This window comes from Corella eumyota, chromosome 5 (genome assembly GCF_963082875.1).
Source record: "Corella eumyota chromosome 5, kaCorEumy4.1, whole genome shotgun sequence".
Taxonomy (NCBI): domain Eukaryota; kingdom Metazoa; phylum Chordata; class Ascidiacea; order Phlebobranchia; family Corellidae; genus Corella; species Corella eumyota.
The window spans coordinates 13,280,338-13,303,356 of NC_137494.1; the positions used below are offsets into that span (position 1 = coordinate 13,280,338).

Sequence of the window (23,019 nt, forward strand, 5' to 3'; positions counted from 1 at the left end):
CATCTTTTGTTAAGAACTAAAAAAAACGGGCAAAACTAAGATTACTAGAAAGTTACTAAAATTTAATGTACAAGCTCGACAATTAAACGCTGTAACTTTTTAATATACAAAATTACAAACGTATGATTTAAACTAAAAACTTTAAACTAAATTTTTTACAACTTGTAGTATTACCTGGCGTTGAAATACTTCGTTTTCTTAACAACGGGGCCTTACAGCTTCTAAATTTCGTGTTACAAATAAGTTTCAACAGGGGCAAACACTTTGTTTTACTACTTAGTTGCACAACTTGCCCTGCTGGTCTTCTCCAATGTCTTTTCACAGCTGTTTGGCTATTTGTCTTGCTTGTCCAAACAAGCAAACAAACTAGTGCAGCAAACACCATAAGTTTTGACATTTTCACAGCTTAGAATTCGTTTTTTCACCTTCAAAACGCTACAAACTGTACAAACTAACTACGTGGACCTGTATATATAGGCAGATTGGAAAGGTAACTCATAAATTTCCCTCTTTTTGGTTCGTATAATTACTTATTATAGAGTTAATAATTAATAAAAACAAATAACTAGGTCAGTTTAGTGTGATAATAAAAGTTAAAACATTTTGTACATGTTTATTTTAAACAAATAAAATTAAATATTTTTGTTAATATTTCGATTCTGTTTCGTAATTTATAACAAAAAGTAAAATGCCTACGGCACCCGGTATTCCCAGGCGGTCACCCATCCAAGTACTAACCGGGCCCGATGTTGCTTAACTTCCCAGATCGGACGAGATGGGGTGTACTCAACGTGGTATGGTCGTAGGCGATATACCAAACACTATACTCGCAGTTAAGCACAATCGGGCATTGTTACGTCATAGGCATAAGGCGAAGATGTCATTAATATATAAGCGCAAATAAAATTTTAAAAAATGTATGTAAAAATATTTCAAATAAAAATTCTTTTGGTTTATAATTTCAGTAATAACAAGCGGGTAGTTACTAGATTTAGACAAATCAATAATTAGAATATTTTTACAAAAAGTGTTTACCTTCTTTAATGACGCGTCAATGACATTAAAATAAATGTAAAGGCTGGCATGTCAGCACGTAATAAAATGGATTTTGTTCAGGTTTTTTTTCTACTTACATACATTTTAACATAAATGCAAAGTAATTTAAGTTGCAAACATATTATTTAAACATTCTGATGCACGATTTTGCTTTCTATAGCAGTTCGTTTTAAAATGCTAATTTTACCAGTTTTCTGGATTGTTTATAGATGGTGTCAGTTTGTCAGACCGTATTTTTAGTTAATCTAACTGACAGACATGCTGACATCCTAGTTTTAAAAAATAGTCTGCAGCTTTTTTTACAGCTTGTTTAAATTTGTTAGGTCAATCTGCTAGTTGTTAAAACTATTTTAATTTGGAAGACTGTAAATAATTTTTAATTAAAAATGGAAGTTGCACAAAGAATTGGACAAAGTGTCTCGTTTTCAACTTGTTTGGAGGAATGGGAAGCATTAAAAGAGGATTATGAAAAAGTTCAGGTTAGAAATAAACTAAATTTTTAACTTAAAATTATGTTTTAAAAGTTGATTTTTCTATATATATCTTTATCCTCCAGTCTGAAAAGTGGGGCAGCGTGCACGCACAATATTTTTTTTGTTGAAAAAAATGCACGCCTGCAATTGGCGTTTTGCACGTCAAAAACTGCCCTACTTTCCAGACTGGTTTATCCTGATGTGGGAAGGTCGAATGCACGACCTAAACATAGAGTAACAATCGTAACCCTGACCCAGTCTCAAGTTTCCTTTAGCAGTTTGGGATAATATAGAATATAATTGCCCGGTAATTGTGCTGCTGGTTAAGTGCTGGCTTAGCAGGAGTTTATACCATTTATAACACCTTACTCGAGGGTGCAACAGCATGAGATAAAAAAATTGTCTTGATTTAAATTTTAAAGGATAAACATAAGGAATATCGTAAAACCGCTGAAGCATATCACATGCAGAGAAATACTTGCAAATCACAAATCGATCGTCAACTTAAGAAAATTAAATTACTCAAAACAGCAATTAAAAGGTAGCCTACTTGTTGTATACTTTTTAGTTTTTTATGGATTGTATATTTATACAACAGAATAACAAAGTAATATAAATCAAGTATATACACAACAGAATTTACAGATAAAAAACAAAATTGAAAAAGTGTAAATTGACAATAAGTAAAGTATATACTAATTAATTTAAATTTTTTTTAAAAAATAAAAATATTATTGGTTCACAGATTAACAATAAAATCATAAAATTATAAAAAATTAAAAAACTTGCATATATTAACTTTAAAAATTTTTACTGAAGCTTAACTTATATATATTTTCTAATGAATTTCTTGAATTTTATGTGGTATTTGCATATATATATTTAAGTTAAATTAGTTTGGGAGGACAAAATAACATAAAAAAATACAAAAAAATGCAATTAAAAGACTAACAATTTGTACTATCTTGGAGGGCTGGATTGATAGTAATTTGTTCATTATCTTTGGCTTAAAGTTGATTAAAAGCTAGTCACCTAAAAAAAAATATATATATATTTTTTAAACACTTTTTTTAAATTATACGAATTTATAGTTTTTTTTTTTTTTGTGCAATTGAATATAAATTTTTATTAATAAACGAATTTTTATATAAATATTACCGAAAGGAATTGTTCCTTGGTAGTTGTTCGGTAGAATTCCATTCCAAGTCCAGAAGTCATTTTCTAAAAAAGTTAAGTTACAATATTCATATAAATTAAAACGAAATTGAAAATAAATCAATTACCTAAATTTTCAAATTGTTTTGGTTAAAACAGCATATAACATATATTAACATAGCTTAAAATTGTATGTTAATTAATATATAATAGTTTTGTATAATAAAATCGGGTTTTTTTGCCACTATACTACTTTATTGACGTGTTTCAATATCGCCAGTAGGTGGAAGTATTGGATCATGCGCACACAAAATAACTCGTCCAAAAAATAACTCGATTCGCGATCGTTAAACAAGTATTATGTTTACGCCTAATTTTTAATATAGTGGCATCGCACTACAAGCCGAAAAGTAAATACAAACTAAAGAGAATCTTGCACAAATACAATCTAGAGAGGATCTTGCGTAATTTGTAGATATATTTTTATGGCATAAACGCTAATTAAAAAATGTCACATACTCAATACCAAAATAAAATTATATTATCGAGTGGAATTGTGCTTTGGTACCCATTCGGTACATGTCCATCAAAAGTTCAGAAGTCAATGTCAATTTAAAATATCGATGCATTATTTGAATGGGTTAAACAAAGAATTAGTGAACGGGCGTAAATTTTTAACAAAATGCTTACCTGAATATGGAATGGTACCGGAAGTGTGGTTGTCATTGTTACAATGAAGAAATATTTCCTCATCTGTTTCTAAAAAAATAAATGTAAATTTTTTAACGACTAAACCAAATTTTATTCAATAAAGATGCAATTTATTTTAATTAAAAAAAAGGTTTTAAATGGAACGCTTTTATACATTAAAAATAATATGGCCCATATTTTAATAAACAAACACGCATTTTAGGTTAATGAACAAACATAAATTTTATTTTTAATTTGTTTTTAAGTTATAGTTTAAAAACAAAACTATTTCACTTACGCGTTTCTGCATCGCTGGTAGGTAAAGTTATTACGCCACGTGCATATAAAATGATTTGTCCGTTATCAAAGTCAACTTCGATATGTATTTTGCGATCTGTTAAACAAGTATTATGTTTACGTCTAATTTTTAATATAGTGTTATACCCGATTTCCAGGCTGGCCCTTAAGGGAATATAGAAAAATACACTTTATTAACTTTAACGGTAACACATAAACTGTAATTAGATTAATTTTAAAAATCATTGTCCACTCTATGTAAAATCACACTGTAAAAAAAATAATATTAAGAAACTTACCCATTCTTTCTTGAATCGTTTATTAAAACTATTTTTTTAAATATATATCTAAAAAATCTACAACACAATTTGGTTCAATTTGTATAAACATAAAACACTAAGTTGGGTCCGATTTTCTGTAAGTCTGTTTTTTTAAAAACTTACTTTTTTATTTAATGCAATTACGTTCTCTTTTATTTATGTTACTAATTTTTTTAAATGTTTTTTATTTGTCTGCCTATCCGCAACTAGTCTGCTGAGATGGTTCGGTCGCAGGTTTTTTTTTTTAATTATGTTGAAATTTTCCCAACTTGCACGAGAATAACATTATTTTAAAAAAAATTAAGAATTGGTCAAGTAGTTTTTGAGATATCGGGATTTAAAAGTAATAGGGAAAGTCCCAACGCTCGCGAGTCACGTGACGCACGACGTCATACAGATTTCGCAAATGAACATCGTTGTTTGTGAAGCCGGCTAGAATACTGGCAAAATCAATAAAGTAATGGCTTATCGTCGTAAAATCATACATGGGGAAATACATTATTTGCCCTCTCTGACCCGTTTGTTGTTCTTTTTTTTAATATTTTTGTTGGCAAAAAACAAACTTAACATAAAAAGCAATATTTAGCCGTATTATATAAGACATTTTTTACTTTTAAAATATTTTTAATTAGGTAGGCTGTATTTGAAAAATTCTAACAAATAAAGGTAATCTTGTTATATTAAATGTATTTCACCTAAAAAGAATTTGTTTAATTTAGTTTTAAAATTACTCTTTCTTTTTTTGGCAAGTCACATTGTTAAATATAAACAATAAATTTTTAAAACTTACCCATTTTTTCTTAAACCTTTAGTTAGTGATAACTGAATTATTTATGCTAAAAATAAATCTAAACAAACTACAATGCATTAGATAAGATTTGTATAAACATTACCACTTTTTTTAATAAGAAAACTTAAAAATTATTCTGGTCTGTTACTGTTTTAATTGTTATAGCTTTTTATATTTTATTTTTTGTAGAACGACCGTCTTCCCACCTAGCGCTTTGTAATTGCTAAAAATGTAGTGGCGTTTTCGTCGCAAAAATGTAGTGGCGAAAATCGTGACATTTTTCTTTCAGTGAACTAACCCTTAGAAAGCGATGTAATAGCGCAAAAAGCGATACGATTAAAGTTAGCGAGATGTCAGTTGTGCAATAAATGGTAAGAACAACCACTATTAACTCTTTATTTTCAACCCTTAGAAAGCGAAACGATCTGATATAGCGAAGTGTGTTTGTGTAAAGGGTTTACACGAAATCGTGTTGGAGTTCGGTTCTCTCGTTTTCGCTACGCGAGAAAAAGGCGAAGTTTGAAAGCTTTTTCAAACTTTTTCAAACTTTTTCAAACTTTTTCAAACACGGTTCAGAAACAAAAATTTGTTTTTTTGGCCAACGATTCAGTATTTTTAATATATTAAAGCTTACAAGTTTAAGTCTATGGACTTTTAGTTTGCAAAAATGTTTATAAAACATCTTTTTGTTTTGCCTGCCAGATCCAAACAGCCAGACGGACAGTCGGCTAATGTAGATAACACCCTTTTATTATATTTTTTACACTTTATTAAATTATCTACGAGTAGCAATGGTATTAGCTTAAGCCACAAGAAACAAGCAAACTCCAACACGGTTTAAAAAGCGCATGTAAACTGAGCGCATATAAGGATTTGAAATTAGCGCTCTTTTGCGATTCGGAACCGACCTTGAAATTATTTGAAACGCGCTCATGTAAACAGGCTCATTGTTTCGCGCACATTCGGCCGGTGGCGCGGATTTTGGAGACGTGATGAGGTATTTGTTCTATTAACGCTACTTTATCTTTTTTTTTTTTTTTTTTTTTTTTCGCGCATTGATAAAAGTAAATAATAAATACGATATACAATTAATATTACAACAATGCGATGGGAAAAAATGAAAAAATCAATTTAATGATTTAAAACATGCCAAAAGTATTAATGTTTACATAAAGATTTTAAGTATGTTATGGCATGGTCACCAAACCCAAAACCCAAATCTTTTGTTGTTTCAATTTGACAATAATGCATCCACAAACTGATTTACAAATTACGTTTCCCTATTTTAAAACAAAATAATAATGAAAATACTAATATAAATACGCATTGCTATAGGTAAGTTAAAAAGATATACCTTAAACACTTTGATGGCAATTTAAGAATTTTTGAAACTACATCAGTTAAGACAAACATAGCGATAATGTAATGGTATGTTTACTTTCATACTACTGATCAGCTGATGTCGCGGTTCGCTGATTACCAACGCTACCTGTATCGTATGAATCACTGTATCGAATGAATTACAACCCTGTATCGTATGAAACAACCCATCTAACACATTAAGTAGGTTTTGAAACCCTTAGTATTTGACAATAATGCATCCACAAAATTATTTACAAATTACATTTCCCCATTTTAAAACAAAATATTAAGATAAAATACCCACAAAGCTTATAAAATGCCACCTAAATTTTTAATACACCTGTTTTCTAATGCAGCGGTATTCTGTTATAAACCTTTTTTACTAAAGTACAAAGTGCTATACAAATATTTTATTTAAACGGTTAACATAATTACATTTTTGATGACGGATTTTAATTTAGTTTGTTTTTACACTTACCCATTTTTTCTAGGAACCTTTTTTTACTTTTCGTTTAAAAATTATCTTACTTTATTCAAAACTAAAATATACGATGTTATTTTTTTTTTAAATCTTTCAAGTTATGTTTATAACTTCTGCAACTTTGAACTTTTTTGTCTAAACGCTTTCTTTCCATATTAAAAACACGTTGAAAATTTTTAATTTGTTAACATTGTATAACTGGTACGTAATTATACTTTTTTAAATTTTTTTAATGGGGTATTTTAACCGCCCGGTATCTAATTTGCAAGAGTTTATAAATATTAAAAACTAAAAATGATGATTACCTTATAGAGTTTAACGTCGTTACTCAAGCGTAACATGGACGGGTGATTCCCCAAAAATGTATTTACGCGTAGGAAAAAGGATACCAAATTAAAAAAAAAGGATACGCCTGAAATTAACGTTTTGCACGCCTAATTTAAAAAAAAATCGTGCACGCACAAAACCGGCGCCTTTTGGTAGCATATTTAAGCCAAATTTAAGTAAAACACGCGTAGACCGAACATTTTGGTACGCGGTCACATTTTGGTACGTTTTTTACGTTTTGGTACGTTTTTTACGCTTGCACGCACGAGATCTGCCCTACTTTCCAGGCTGGCCCTTAAGGGAATATAGAAGAAAAAAAAGGATAGAAAAATACACTTTATTAACATTTAACGGTAACACATAAACTGTAATTAGATTAATTTTAAAAATCATTGTCCACTCTATGAAAAATCACACTGTAAAAAAAAATAATATTAAAAAACTTACCCATTCTTTCTTGAATCGTTTGTTAAAACTATTTTTTTAAAATATATATCTAAAAAATCTACAACACAATTTAGTTTAATTTGTATAAATATAAAACACTAAGTTGGGTTCGATTTTCTGTAAGTCTGGTGTGTTTTCTAATTCTTACGACCCTTCCAAATTAAAAATATGTGTTTTGGGAATGCAATTACGTTTTCTTTTATTTAGGTTAATAAATTTAAATGTTCTTAATTTTTCTGATTTTCCACAACTAGTCTAATATAAACTGATATATTACCAGCTGGGCGCTCCAGTGTCACGCGAGTCGCATTTTTTTTTTTATAAATTTACTATGTTGAGCCTTACGTCATTGACACTAGAAACTTTTTCTTTTTTCATTTTTTCATTCCTTCTTTAATTGTTTGGTAAAAGTACAATACGATGTGGTTTAATTTGTATAAATATAAAAACACTAAGTTGGGTCCGATTTTCTTTAAGTCTGGTGTTTTTTTTACCCTTTTTTATTAAAAACTTATTTTTTTATTTAAGCAATAACTTCTTTTTCTCATTTATTTTTCCAAATTTTTTGAATGTTCTTAATTTTTCTGCCTGTGTGCAACTAGTATGCTATACACTGATATATTTAACAGTTTAAAATCTGTGGATTGCGTTATCACTCTACTTCTCGAGTTACATTGTTTATTTTTTAAATAGAGCATTCCATAGGTTGAGTATTTTTTATATTGTGGTGGTGTTGGACAAAGCAAATAGCTCTCGCGATCAGCTGATCCTACTCGCACATGAGCGAAAATTTGCTTACATTTAACAGTTACACATAAACTGATTAGTTTAGTTTTAAAAATTATTGTCCACTTTTAAACAAATCACACTGTAAAAAATAATTAATTTTTAAAACTTAAAACTAAAATTTTTTTTAAATATTGATCTAAAAAATCTACAACACGATTTGGTTTAATTTGTATAAACATAAAACACTAAGTTGGGTCCGATTTTCTGTAAGTCTCCAGTTTCACGCGAGTCGCATTTTTTTTTGATGGCGTATTGTGTCGAGCCTTACGTCATAGGGTCGACTCTTTAACTTTTTCATTCCTTCTTTAATTGTTTGTTAAAAGTAAAATTTTTTTAAATATTTATCTAAAAAATCTACAACACCATTTTTTTAATGTTTACGACCCTTCTTTATTAAAAACTTATTTTTTTTTAATTTAAGCAATTACTTCTTTTTGGTATTTATTTATGTTATTAATTTTTTTAAATGTTTTTTATTTGTCTGCCTATCCGCAACTAGTCTGCTATACACTGATATGTTAAAGAGATGGTTCGGTCGCAGAGTTTTTTTTTAATTATGTTGGAATTTTTCCAACTTGCACGAGGATACCATTATTTTAAAAATTGGTCAAGTAGTTTTTGAGACATCGTAATTTGAAGGTAAATATTGTAAATAGGGAGAGTCCCAACGCTCGCGATTTACGTGTCGCACGACACAGACACACACAGATTTTGCCCTTTCTGAGCCGTTTGTTGTACTTTTTTTTAAATTTTTTTGCAGAAAACAAACTTAACATAAAAGGCAATATTTAGCCATATTATATAAGACATTTTTTACTTTTAAAGTATTTTTAATTAGGTATGCTGTATTTAAAAAATTCTAACAAATAAAGGTTATCTTGTTAATTTAAATGTATTTCACCTTAAAAACAATTTGTTAATTTAGTTTTCAAAATTATTGTTTCTTTTTTTGGCAGGTCACATTGTTAAATATAAACAATTCATTTTTGAAACTTACCCATTTTTTCTTAAATCTTTAGTTAGTGATAACTGAATTATTTATGCTAAAAATATATCTAAACAAACTACAATGCATTAGATAAGATTTGTATAAACATTACCACTTTTTTAATAAACAAAACTTAAAAATTATTCTGGTCTGTTACTGTTTTAATTGTTATAGCTTTTTATTCTTTGATTTTTTGTTGAACGACCGTCTTCCCAGCTTGCGCTTTGTGATTGCTGAAATTCGCGAATTTCAAAAATTACGTCAGCGTAGAAAGCGATACAATTTCATTTGTGATGATAGCACTAGCAACTCGCTATTTTAAACACCTAAAAACGATACGATTTGGCAATGAGTGTTTGTGTAAAAAAGTGTAAAAAGTAAATTGTGTAAAAAGTAAATTGTGTAAAAAGTAAATTGTGTAAAAAAGCAATTTGATAGCAATGAGTGTTTTTATATTTCTGATATAGAGCGAAGTACGGGGATTTTACGGGGATTTCCCTTAGTATGATGCCTACTGTCTAGTTATAAATAAATAAGTTCGTAGATAACATATGCGATGTCAACTCGATGCGGGTGCGCGACCAATTAGTACCCCACACTAACTGTGAATAAAATACGTGTTTAATTTTGATTTAAAAATTTTACTTTTTTTAGTGCTTTACTTTTTTTAGTGCTTCAGACGACGAACAAAAAGTTGAACTTTTAAAGAAAATTGAAGAAAAAAAAAGATCACTTGAAGATTTGTCCAATTTTTTACCAAGAAAAAATGGGTAAAAAAAACTCAACTGTATTACAGTACACTTTACACACACAGCGCGTTTTATTTACATTTTAGCGCGTTTTATTTACATGCATAGGTAACATGGGACCGTTGTACAAAGGTTAACAAAAATAATATATATAGCATGTTAGTAGGTAATATATATAGCATGTTAGTATGGTTGACAATGAAACAAAAAATGCCTTTAGAACCTTTCAAAAATGTCTGTGGTACTTACAATTTAATTTTGAAAAATACTGGAAAATGAATAACATAAAAAACCAGGTTTACAAAGTAATAAATTGGCGTAGTAAATGTAAACAAGGTTACGTTGTCTTTTCAATATTTTTGCTAGTAAAAAATGTAACTCTCGTTAAATCTATTTTATTTAGTTTATTCATTAACTAATAAATGGTGGGTAAACATTAAATATTTCTTGATATTTTTCATGTAATACTTTGTCATTTTTGTAATATTTTATTATAATTAATATTAAAAATATATTTTTTATTTTTAGATTTTACCTGAATCTTATAGTCGGCCAAATTAACATGACATTGGACAATACTTCAGAAAAGTAACTAAAAAATAAAAAAATTTCAATTTCAAAAAAATTAATTAACCAAAAAAAAATTTTTTTTTTTTAGATTTCGATATAAAGACGAGTATGAGCGGTTTAAATTATATTGCAGTTTAACTACTCTTATGCTCTGTGTAACTTTGACTTTTTTTATAAGTCTCAGAGCATTTGACGCCGTTTTCTCCTACTTTTTACTCTGGTATTATTGTACATTAACAGTTAGGGAGAGCATTTTAATTGTCAATGGCTCAAGGTAATTCTTTTTTAAACTTTTTTTTATTTAAACTTTTTTTTTTGAACTTTTTTTTATTTGAAATCTTAGAATCAAGGGCTGGTGGGTATTACATCATTATGTATCTGTATGCCTAAGTGGAACAAACGTTCTATGGTGAGTAGAAAAATCGTTATTCAAATTTTAAATCACTAAATGCATAAATTTTAATATTAAAATTTACTTTAAAGGAGTGATAGTGCTGCCTATCAAGAATTCAGGCCATTGTTTATGGCATTTTCAATATACCAGAGCCTAATACAGGTAAGGTATTATATTCGGGTATATTTTTTTTTTTACCTTTTTTTAACCTGATGATTTGTGTATTTCAGTTGATGCAGTATTACTACCAGAGCGGTTGTTTGTATCGACTGAGGGCGTTAGGGCAAAGGCATGACATGGACATAACTGTTGGTATGTAGTTTTACTCAATAATTTACGTTTTTTAAAAAATTTTTTGTCCAAAAAATTTAGTTTTTTTTTAAAACTTTAATTTTTAAATTTTTTTTTTTTTTTTGAAGAGGGGTTTCAATCTTGGATGTGGAGGGGTTTAACTTTTTTGCTTCCATTTTTGTTTCTAGGGCATGTAAGTATACTTGTATTCTAACACAACTTACTTATTTTCTAAAATTATTAACTTTTTTTCAGTTTTGGCAACTTTATAATGCTTACAGTTTGGTTACAATCGCTGCTAAGCATAATTTTGGTCAATGGCAAATGTTAGTGATGTCATTTCTATTTTTTACACTTTTTTGCGGCAACTTTTTTACAACCATTAACGTCGTCCTACAAAAGCAGCAAAAACGGAAGCAGAAAAAACAAAAATAAAAAAATGGGCGAATTTGTTAAAATTAAGAGCAAATATAATAGTTTATGTATTATATTACTGTTATTTATGTAATTTGTGTTAATATGCTTCATATAAATCTATATTACTCTTATTAAGTATTAAGTTAATGTTTAATTATAATGTAAAAGCATCTTACTAATATATCCAGTGTATTTACCTGTAAAAACAAACAAATTATATGATAAAAAATATGCACTTTTTTTGAAAATCATATATTTAAGAACGATAATGTATCTAAATAAGATCCTAAAAAATGTCAAAAATTTGGGTCGTTTTTTTAACAGGGGCTTAGGGTAAATAATAGAATTTTAATATTTTGAAATAATTTCTTTAAATTTGTTTTTTGTATTATTGAGTATAATAATTTAGGTGTAGTTTTTAATATTGTTTTTTTGCGCGTGCAATTGACTCCTTGCTACCTTAAGACAAATAGCAATTCTTAAAATTAAGTTATTTATTTCAAGTTAATTTAGTGCGAAAATGTAAAATCATCTATTTATTATCAATTATTCTAGTTATTTTAGCTTTTTGCCATTCAAGTGTGTATATACTAATAATACTTTTATTAAGTATTTGATTAAGCAATTTTTTATGATATTTATTAGAATTTAAATATAAAATGCTGAACTAATTGAATATAACTTTTTTTCTAAGAAAATTTTGCTGTCCTGTTTAAATAATGTGTTAATTATTTCATAAAGAAATGAATGCTGATTTTAAACTATATTTTAATGAAATAACAAATAAAAGAACTGAAAAATTTTCGAAAAAAAGAAAAACAGAAATAAAAATTGAGAACCATTATCACAAAATAGAAAATAAAATTCTTCACAATTCGGGATTGTAGCGGCAAAAAAAACAGAAAATTGAAAATAAAAATATTCTCCCAAAACTTAAAATTAAATAAAAACGTTTTTTGCCAAATAATTTTAAGGCACTAACGCATTTCCCATGCAAAAAATTGAAATTTTTTTTGAATCGGAAACCCTGAACGAAAATTTTCAAAGAATAAAAAAACATGCATTATGACGTATTATTACGTCACACATGGGTCGCCATGCGCGCCGTTAACGGCCTTAAAAAGTCCGATGACCTTGAGGATTGACTCATGCGCGACGACATGTTACTGACCCGTGACGCGTTCTCGTAGGGGTCTAATAACCCCCTTTGGGGTAACGCGGACCCACTCAGTGCTGAACCCCGCTCTATTTTGTCCAAGGAGGATTCTGATGACCCATTCTCAAGGGGGACTTGGTAATACCCCCCTGATCCGGGTAGATGTGTGGTATGGGTAAACGTGTGGCTTGTTTCCGGCATCGAGTGTAAGGGGGTAAAGTGGCGAACGTTTGTGGGGTAATAATCCATAGATGGGGCCACGCTGAAGTTATTAACCCTGGGACCTAAATCGGAGTATTTTCGCTGCACGTATCGAACAGGTGGGGGTGATAATCGCTCAGCCATAGCGCTGGCACATCGCATTGCCGCAGTGGGGTGGGTTAAAGTAGTGGGGTCATATGGACCCTGGTCGTACCCATAACGGTTTGCTGACATGGGTCTTGGGATATCAACATAGTTGGGGGTGAACTGGGGCTCGTACAGGGGTTGTTCTGCCTCGTGTAGGGGTGAAGGAATGGGGTTGTATCCAGGGTAACCGATGAGGGATAAACTTTTGGAGGGGGATGCTGATGCGTTTGAGTTTTTTCCAGCATGTTCGCTTCGGTTCCATGAATTTGCTTCTGACAAAAATAAAAAAATTAAAAATTTATTAATTTTATATCTAACGGCCCTTAACCCACCCTTTCTCTAACCCCCCCCCCCCCTTAAAAATTCACTCTTCCCCTCCTAAGAATAGTCAAAAAATAATAAAACATTTAATTTTTACCCTCAGTGTGATAACCGTCGTCGCCACCAGAGTGCGGTGTTGGTGTGACGTCAGAGCCTGACACAGACGACGCCGGCGCGACATCTTGTGACGAGAGCGACGCTCGCTGGTCGTAGGTCACGTGACCATCGACGCGGGTCATTGGCGTCATCTCTTCTTCCGAGTATTTCTCCGAATCCTAAAATTAAAAATAGGGGATTTTTATATGACGTCATGATAAATTTTTGTGACGTCATAAAATTCGTTTTTTTGAATGACTTCATAATTTGTTTAAGTGAATTCAGAAAGTTCAAATTAAAAAAAATTAATTTTTGACGTCATGATTAGGTTTAAAGGACGTCATAAAATTCAAAAAAAAAATTAAACATTTTTGTGACGTAATAATTACCTGTCTTTGTTTGTCGAAGTTTGTCGATTTTCGCTCGCGCCGTGATCTTGCGCAGTAGACTAGTACGCAGATGAAAACGATTAAAAGTATCAATCCGCCGATTGCACCTCCAATCATTGCCCCCATTAAAACTAATTCATCCGCGCCTCCAGTATCTAAAACAAATTTAATATAAATTTTTTAAATGTTTTTATTTTTTAAATGGTTTTTATTTTTAAATGGTTTTTATTTTTAAATGGTTTGTTTTTTAAATGTTTTTGTTTTTTAAATGGTTTTTAATTTTAAATGGTTTTTATTAATTAAATGGTTTTATTTTTAAGCTGTTTTTATTAATTAAATGGTTTTTCAATGGTTGTTATTTTTTAAATATTTTTTTAAGGTATTTAGTAATTTTTATTAAATATTTTAAATTTATATCTTTATTTTATGACGTATTTACCTTCTTCTAATTTAATAATCCGGGTCTCAACTCCATAAGAATTACTTGCGACACAAGAATAAGAAATTAAATCATTTTTCTCAATTTTTCCAACATATAAAATCGCTCGCTTGTCGCCCTCGCTAAATTTTCCTTGGTATTTTGCCATGCCACTTGTGACGTCAGCTAAAATGACGTCACCAGTTGCTGATTGTGATTCGTTGCCGAATAAAGAAAATGTGGTGTCACCTTTTTGCCAAGTCCAAGTCTAAAAAAAATTTTTTAAATTAAAAAAAAAATATAATTTTTTTTTCGAAAATTATTTTTTTTTTAAATAAAATTAAACTTACCACTTCCTGTAGCCCAGGATAGCTCCAAATGTCGCATGAAATAGTAGCAGTGTCGTCCATAGAACTTTGTTGAGTTTTGGAGCTGCTAAACATCGGAGGTCCTCTTACTTTTAAAGATAATGTTTCGCGACTACTACCAGCCTAAAAAAAATAAAAATATAAAATAAAAATTCAAAATAATTTAAAAAAAAAATAAAAATAATAAATTAAAAACAATAAAAATAATTAAAATAAAAAATTTTAAAATAGTTAAAAAATAAAAAAAATAATTTATTATTTCATTAAAAAAATAAATTAAATATAAAAATTTCTTTATTATTAATCTTAAAACAAAAAAAAATTGAATAACTTACGTTTGATGCGATAGCAACACAGACATAACCACCAGATATATTTTGTTCAACTTCCCTCAAAACTAACTCCTCATTATTCCCTATTATTACGTCATCGCCTTCGCGTAACCAGTGAATAACAGGCCTGGGGTTCGAATCCCACTCGCAGCGGAGTGTTACATTGTCGTCGATTTCGGCTGTGACGTCAGTTGTACCGCGGATGAATACAGGAGCATCTAACAAATAAAATTATTTTAAATATTTTTTTTTAAATTTTTTTGAAATAATTTTTATTTTATTTTTTTTTTACTTACATAAAACATTTAATCTCAATTCGCTGACTTCAGAGGACCCAGCGTCATTTAAAGCTGAACAACTAATCAATTTTTTATTCCAATTTTTATCAGTTATTATTAAATCAAAACTCGATGAAACTTGATCACTTTGTAAATCTCCGTCTATATACCATCTAGAAAAAATAAAAAAATAAAAAGTGATTTAAAAAAATTTAAAAAAGAAAACTGTTATTTTGTATTTTAAGAATTTAAAAATTGATATTGGTAAATTTTTTCATAAAATTTTTTTTTACAAAAAGATGATAATTTATTATATTTCAAAAAAATTAAAAATTATTTTTTTTTACCTGTAAGACGAAATAGGGGATTGATCTTTTCCACTACATTGTGCAGTAACACGGTCTCCAACTAATACCTGACTTGGTAGGGATATTAGGACCTCAGGCGGACCTAAAAATATAAAACAAACAGTTTTAAGATCAGTACAAAAAAACGTTTTTTAAAAAAGAAAATTTTTTCGTTTTTTTTTTTTACTTTGAACGTTTAACTTCATCATTTGGTTTTTTATTTCTCCCTCTTTCATAGCCTCGCTGTTCATTACACAAGCATAAGTTGAGTCGTCGTTTTTGTTTGGTGTTATCCGTAAGGTGGCGCTAGTGTCGTACAACATTTCGTTCGGTCCTGTTACCTCTGTGGTCACTTCGTCAGTTAATTTAATACCGTCTAAAAAAAATGAGAAATTAATAAAAAATTATAAAAATGCGATTTTTTTGTCAATTTTTTTAAGAAATAAATTGTTTTTTCGTTAAAAATTTAGTAAAATAATTTTTAACTGTTAAAAAATTGATAACATTTTTTTTCAAAATTGAAAATTTTTTTGCTTACTTTTATACCAGCTTAACGTTGCCGCTGGTTTACCCCCTTTTGCTCGACAAACTATCTCGTTTTCTTTGTTAGCAACTACGTTTACAAGATCATTATTTCTCAAACCATCGATAAATGGGCCGCGCGGTGGAACTAAAAATTAAAAAAAAATTAAATTAATTTTTTTTGAGTAAGTGTGGTATACCGGTCATGGCATTGGATTGCAAGCCGAAAGGTTTCGGGTTCGAGCCGCACCAATGCGCCACTCACTATTCGCCCTTAAGCCCGGCGTTTACGGATAGTTAAAAATCGATTAACAACAGCACACCCTTTTCCGATAAAAATAGAAAAAAAACTATTATTTTATAAAGATATAAAAAAGATATATATTTTAAAATGACCACTTTTTTAAATTTTACCAAACGAAAAATTTATATACAAGTGCATAGAATAATTAATATACAACTAAAATCTAACACTAAAATCACAAAAAATTTATTAAACTTACCTAAAACAGTTAAAGTTGCTCTTGAGCTTCTTAACATAAACTTAGTAACTTGGCATTCGTATTGTGTATCGTCTTCTACAGCGCTAACATTTGTTATAAATAAGTTGTATTCGCCAATAGATATATCTCCTACCATAGAATGTCTTTCCCATCCTGAATGTTAAAAAGAAAATTGGTTAATTTTTAGATTTAAATCAAAATTAAGGGTTAATTTTTTTAGATTGTATATATATTGTTTGGTAAATTTAATTTTTTTGGGGTAATAATTCTGTTTAATATGATATGGTTCTAATAAAATACATTTATAAATTTAAGATATATATATGTTTTATTTAAATAATTTTGCAAAATAATGAAGTATATTTATAAAAAATTTAAATCAAAAATTAAAAAATGACAATTTTTATTTTTAACACCCTCCTATATCCATGTTAACATTAAAAAGTTGAAATATTTTTTTACATAAATCGAAACACTGTTTTCAAAATATTCTCAAATTCCTTTTTGCGTGGTTATGTTAATATCACGATATTTTGTTTTAATTGCGGTTACTAGTTAAAATTTTTGGCGTAATTATATTAATTACTACTTGAAACGACGCCATGAGTTATACGTTATAAGATCGGTAACCCTTTCGCGTAAAATCGCGTTTAAAAACAACGCGTTTCGTCGGTATAGAGTTACCAATTAGCTTCGTATTGATACCGTGAGTAGACGGCATTTAAATTCGAAAAAAAATGTTTTTACCTGAGGACTCAATTTTAAAATCATCCCACGGTTGAAATACAATTAAACCTTAAGAAAAAGACCGTACTAATTAAAATAAAGGGTACGTATTAATTAAACAAACTAGTATTTTCCGTATTGTACTATTTATTAAGGTATGGTCACTTTCAAAAATTCCCAATTTCGTTTTTAAGTTTGTTTAGTAAAGTAAACGGTGTTAACGAGCTAATAGGATTACCTTAATGGTAGAAATACATTTCTCCTATATATTTGTTTAGGATTTAATGGTTTTAAATATAAACTAATAGCAAATAAAAAATGGAAATGTAAAATTTAAAATGTATTAATATTTTGAATATAAATGGTATAAATTAATAAAATTTAAAATGTTATATTTACTTAAAATGTAAAATTTTTGATTTATTTAAAATATTGGATTTTTTTTACTTACGATCCAAACCTCGATCGTAACCCATTCCAAAGTTACCCTTTGTCCATAATACGGGGGATAGGTCGTCCACGGGCAGTAAGTCGACTACACATTTTAAAGTGACGTTGTCGCCCTGACGTACGGTGACGTCACTGGGTTGGACGACGATTATTGGGTCGGGCTCAGTGCATGACGTCATAGCTAAAAAAAATAAATTAAAAATGAGAAAAATTTTACTTTTTTTGGAAAAAAAAAATTTGAAAATTTTTTTAAATAAACTTACTGAATAATGTTGTAGCTAACACCACGAACATAAATATCCATTTTTCTTTCATTTTAAAGTTCACAAAAAAATAAATAAATCCAATATTTTAAATCCCTTCTTTTGGAATGTGCAAGTAAGAAAAATCAAATTTTAAAATAACTTAAAAATATTATCACAATTTACTCTAAAAAAAACAACAACAAAATTGTTTAAATTTATCATTCTATACATTTGTAATTCTATATTATAAGTGGGCGATATCTATAATAAAAGTTTATTATTTTTCGCTCTTTAATACACGAAATTCATACGTATAGAAATATTCTATTGTTTGTTATAATATGCTATTGTCTTCCAACAATAAGTTACTTTATGACATAGAAAATATATAAAATAGGGCGGTAATTCTGATATATCATCTGTACTAATTATTAAATTTACACTTTCTTATGTATATAGTTACTTTATTACGTATTTCGCATAGTTTAACCCTTAAGGGAAATTTGTTAATATTTTTAAACTTGATACCTTTATGACTGGCAGCTTTGAGACTAAGATCCAATAAAAATTCGACTGTTTGAACTAAAAAAGCTTATAAAAAACATAAAAGCAGTATATGCTCTGTTCTTTTATACCTTTTTATTGTAAATATTCAGTTTCTAAATACCTAAAAACACTAAATTAACCCCTTAATCATATTTACTTATTTTTAGGTATAAAATTCTAGTTCAAAATCACTAAAAATATAACATTTTTGCCTCCTTTCATATTAATACCCTTCATACCTAGCCTAGCAGTTGTCTTTTAACAAGTACAGTCCAATAATAATGACAACCCAAAATCTATACCGTATCTCCGCTATAGGAAAACACACTCACAAACTTCTGTTCTTTTTTTCCTATAGTTTTAGCTATGGTATAATTACCTATCTTGAAAACAGCCTAATTTCCTATACGCGACTAGGATAATTATTCACGCTATCTGATTTTTGACTGCCTTTTAATCGTATGGTGTTTTATTAATATTGTTTCATAATAATAAAGTATTGTTACCTAATATAACATAAAAGTCGGGCGTATTCTTTCCTTACTAAGCTAACGTTAGACTAAAATGAATTGTTATTTAATATTGAACAGCAACTCAAACAATGCTGGTTAAAAATTAACTAAGGCTAGGCTATAGGTGCTTAATAAAATATTGGCTTTATATGGGACGTTATCTTAAAATTTTAAACTGTAAAAATGCTGCGTAGACGTATATGTAAACATTTTTAACGACATTTTTTGGCTATCATTTTAGTTCAGTTTCGTATTTTCGTTTCCGTATTTCCTAAGGTCTTTTAAACCCAAAATACGATTTACTTCCTTAACAATGCTATTAACTTGGGTATTTAACTTGTATAGCCTAGACAAAGAATTTTTGGCCTACATTTGCGAAAATATTCGACAGTTATTTTTACGAAGCCTTTACATTGAGTTTTTGTCAAAATAAAATGCACCATTAATCCCGTACGCCCTTGTCTGGTAAGTGAATAATTATAGCACGGAAAAAATCGCTAAAATTAATCTTTTTTGGGGGGTTAGAGTTATAGTACATCTAGCACAAATAAATACCACTTAAAGTTATTGTAAGAAGAGCGAGTCTAATGTTTAATCCCCGTGTTATTTTTTGAAGCGTTTACAAGCGATTTTAAGCTGTTAGCTTAGTTTTTACGCACATCGTTAGAAGTAAATTCCCGTGAAAAATAACTTTCCAAAAAAAATTACCTTTACACCTCAAATTATTTTTGACTTTCCCCCCCAAAAAAAAATCATCGTGAATTTTTATAAAACAATTTACATATTTTTTTCTATAGACAGACAAAAACATAACCAGCCGTGACATAATATAAATACCACGGAAATAAAACTATCTGTAAAAAATAACGCAAAAGCAACCCCCGTAAAAATCGCAGGTGACAAATTTAGCCAAAAATTAGCCCAAAACATCTGTTTCCGGGCTTGCTATTTAGGTTACCAGTGATTTAAGTAATCTTATCCACGCGCTGGGGTGTTAAATAGGCCCATGCCTCAATAAGCAAGGCTTTAATTTTGGTCTGGAAATTGGGAAAGGAGAAAAATAGGCTAAATATTCGCAAATATCAGAAAAAATTCGTTTATGATATAAAATTTTAGGTTTAAAAGGCCTTGAATACAATATATGTAGTAATTAAACAAAATTTCGTCCGTTTTTTACTTAAAAAGAGCAACAACATGTTTTGAGCGTTCTTTTGTAGTTTTTTCATGTTAGTTAATCCGATTTACTAAAGTCACTTAGCCTAGGCTAGGTCTTAAACCGAAAATAAAACAAACAACGCACATCCAACATCAAATAAACCGCTCTAACAACAGTTAACCCAGTTTTAAATGGCCTAAAAATAAATTTATGTGGGTTTCCTATGCTAAAACGAAATTTTAAATTAATCAAAATTTCGACTGGTTATTTACGGTAATAGGTACAGACAAAAGGTTATAAATCACAGTTTTAAATAACGTATACCTTCATATTAGCTCCTTTGTAGTTTCTTACATATTTCTGTCCTACTTTCTAGACGCTTTAATGATTCAATATTTAAACTAATACGATTAGTTTAGGGAATTCGGGCATAATTCGCGTCTAAAGTTTGCACAAGCGAAAATTAGTCATTCACTTCTCATAATGACGTCATAAACCACCGTTCGATCTTGCAACACGGGCGGGAGAAAAAGTTTGTCATTTCCTTACAAATTAATTATTACCAGTAGTTATAACGTATTTTTATATAATCTTATGCATAAATGTATAAACTTATGCATAAATGTATGACTATTAGATTTTATTGCTATCTTTTGGTATTTTTTAATTAAAATTTGTCTTTTTTTGGAGTTGCATAAAAATATATGCCAAAACTAGTACGGTACTATGTGTCTATTAATCTAATACCGCTTAAATTAACACAAAACTCACTAAATTAGGACTAAAAATCGACAGGTGGTATATTTAAATTATGTGGCGACGTTTTTATTAAGTATTGCTCGTTCAGGTCTATGGTTAAAATCACAGAAAGGACTAAGAGGTCGAGTAACCGAAAACCTGCGTCACTCAACACATTTTAAACCAATTTTAAACCAATTTGTTTGTAGTATTTTTTTCACGCGCTAACGCTTATGCACATATGACTTGTCATACGACAAGTGGGTAACCCCGTGACGTCATCAGACTCCCTCTTACCCACTTCCCTTTTAAAGTGCCGGGGTCATTAATCACCCCACCTACACCAAAAGACCCCCGTCTGGCAAAATCCGATTTGGCGAATGTATGTTTAGCTGACAGCTGTTTTAATGGCCTTATAAACGACTTGCTTAAAAACAAAAAAAAATACAAGATTGGACTTAAAAATGTCCTACATTTTGCTATAAAACGCACTGCCGATTTTGATGTTAACTTGTTAAAATCGTTGTCTTTTTTTTGGTTCAAAACTACCATTTTTAGGGAAATATTCATTGTTATTCAAATTAAAATTGCTTTAAGTTTTTACACATCAAAACTGAAGTACTCAAAATATAGTTATAATTTTTAAGTAGGCCAAACAACAATTAAATAATTAAGAATAAGTGATACTCCAGCCCACTCAACTCGTGCTTACATTTTATAATTCAGCAAAAACTTATTTAAAAATTGTTTTTGTTATTTTACTATGAAAATTGACATACATTATTTGATGTAAAGTGTTATTTCTTAATTTATGTTTTTTTAGTTCTTTGAAAAGCAGATTTTATACTTTTTGACCACCTGCCAAAACTTAAGGTACTTGTACCAGTTTAGGATATTATTTGCATTTCTCGTAACAAGATAATTAAAATTATGATACTTTAAATATTTAAATTTTCTTTAAAAATGTTTAATTATTGCCTTAACTTCAACTTAAAACTGGATTCAACCGGTTGAAACCCGATACCAGACTTATGCTTGTTAGTGTGCTACCTAACAACTTATTAAATAACGAAAGTTAACTAAACCTTTTCAAAACACAGCTAGGTTTACAATCTAACAAAGGTAATATATCGTGGGAACTCTAGCCTTTATAAAAATCCCTTTTATTTACTTACACTACTATAGAAAAACTACTAGAAATTGTGTTTTAACCAGCTTGCGTTTTGTGTTAACTGTAACTCTTTAGCTAATATAAGGCAAGTTTCTACCCTTTAAACTGTGCTTAGTTATGCCTGTCTATTGCTAAAGGGTTACCTTATTGTAAGCTAGTTAAAAGAACGCTTTTTACATACAACAAACTGTCTAAAAGTTAATAAAAGAACGACTGCGACACTACTGTTTTAACTGAATAAAAAACTAAACCCGCCTTTCTGGCTTAGAAAGTTAAACAATCCCTAACAAGCGTGCGTTGTGATGTAATAAACCGTAACTTCCGCCTGGTTAATTCCAATTTCTAGAAATCGTTTGAACTAAACACACCCTCATGTGCTTTTAAGTATTAATTTACTAACTAACTTTCTATAAAACGAAACCACGCTTTAGTGAATATCAAAAGTGGATATTTTTGGTTACTACACTTCTATTAAAACACGTATAATTCCATTAAGTGAACATATACGCTTAAAACAACAAAGTCTAATGGAAAATTAATCTATTACTACAAAAACACGATTTCTACACCTACAATAACATAACATTATGATCTAATCCGTCACTACACACTATAAATGGACGTAAATGTATAATCCATATGACTCTATCTTAAAGATTTTACATTATACAATTAGAAAGTAGATAGTAATAACTAACGAGGCACGACTAGATAAACGGGCGACTTTTTAATCGATATTTTAGGACCCTAGACACCGGTTTGTTATATTAATCTTGTACTAAATGGTAAAATAATAATGCA

The 23,019-nt window shown here is 29.3% G+C and overlaps 2 protein-coding genes and 1 non-coding gene across 4 annotated transcripts; 1 reads left to right on the plus strand and 2 right to left on the minus strand.

Moving 5' to 3' along the window:
• Positions 1–689: 689 nt before the first annotated feature.
• LOC145754251 (5S ribosomal RNA) lies at positions 690–808 on the minus strand. Its single transcript, XR_014284130.1, has one exon. It is a non-coding gene; the product is annotated as a 5S ribosomal RNA (ribosomal RNA).
• Positions 809–1,354: 546 nt separating this feature from the next.
• Positions 1,355–12,266, plus strand: LOC145752127 (transmembrane protein 120B-A-like). Its single transcript, XM_082568342.1, has 10 exons — positions 1,355–1,535; positions 1,952–2,070; positions 9,847–9,945; positions 10,453–10,512; positions 10,583–10,768; positions 10,838–10,903; positions 10,978–11,050; positions 11,119–11,200; positions 11,308–11,372; positions 11,435–12,266. The coding sequence occupies exons 1-10, from the start codon at positions 1,443–1,445 to the stop codon at positions 11,612–11,614; spliced, it is 1,023 nt and encodes a 340-aa protein (XP_082424468.1). The 5' UTR covers positions 1,355–1,442; the 3' UTR covers positions 11,615–12,266.
• A 186-nt stretch (positions 12,267–12,452) lies between these two features.
• LOC145752005 (kin of IRRE-like protein 1) lies at positions 12,453–18,275 on the minus strand. Of its 2 annotated transcripts, none has more exons than XM_082568187.1 (13): positions 18,114–18,275; positions 17,852–18,031; positions 16,675–16,827; positions 16,188–16,319; positions 15,837–16,025; positions 15,650–15,752; positions 15,321–15,475; positions 15,028–15,242; positions 14,675–14,815; positions 14,346–14,592; positions 13,907–14,061; positions 13,519–13,696; positions 12,453–13,369 (listed from the first exon to the last, which is right to left on the minus strand). In XM_082568187.1, the coding sequence occupies exons 1-13, from the start codon at positions 18,163–18,165 to the stop codon at positions 12,678–12,680; spliced, it is 2,592 nt and encodes an 863-aa protein (XP_082424313.1). In that variant the 5' UTR covers positions 18,166–18,275; the 3' UTR covers positions 12,453–12,677. The 2 variants fall into 2 exon arrangements, with proteins under 2 accessions (XP_082424313.1, XP_082424312.1); XM_082568186.1 differs by having other exon boundaries at positions 12,454–13,372.
• Between the last annotated feature and the right edge of the window lie 4,744 nt (positions 18,276–23,019).

Bases quoted from the DNA above. Each gene is read 5' to 3' on its own strand.
- LOC145752005 (XM_082568186.1), bottom strand. From the start codon at position 18,165: ATGAAAGAAAAATGGATATTTATGTTCGTGGTGTTAGCTACAACATTA. The intron at 16,828-17,851 runs GTAAGTAAAAAA...TTTAACATTCAG, and splicing joins TTACGATCGAGGTTTGGATC to GATGGGAAAGACATTCTATG. The intron at 15,243-15,320 runs GTAAGTAAAAAA...TTTATTTGTTAG, and splicing joins ATTGAGATTAAATGTTTTAT to ATGCTCCTGTATTCATCCGC.
- LOC145752127 (XM_082568342.1), top strand. From the start codon at position 1,443: ATGGAAGTTGCACAAAGAATTGGACAAAGTGTCTCGTTTTCAACTTGT. The intron at 10,904-10,977 runs GTGAGTAGAAAA...TTTACTTTAAAG, and splicing joins AGTGGAACAAACGTTCTATG to GAGTGATAGTGCTGCCTATC. The intron at 11,201-11,307 runs GTATGTAGTTTT...TTTTTTTTGAAG, and splicing joins TGACATGGACATAACTGTTG to AGGGGTTTCAATCTTGGATG.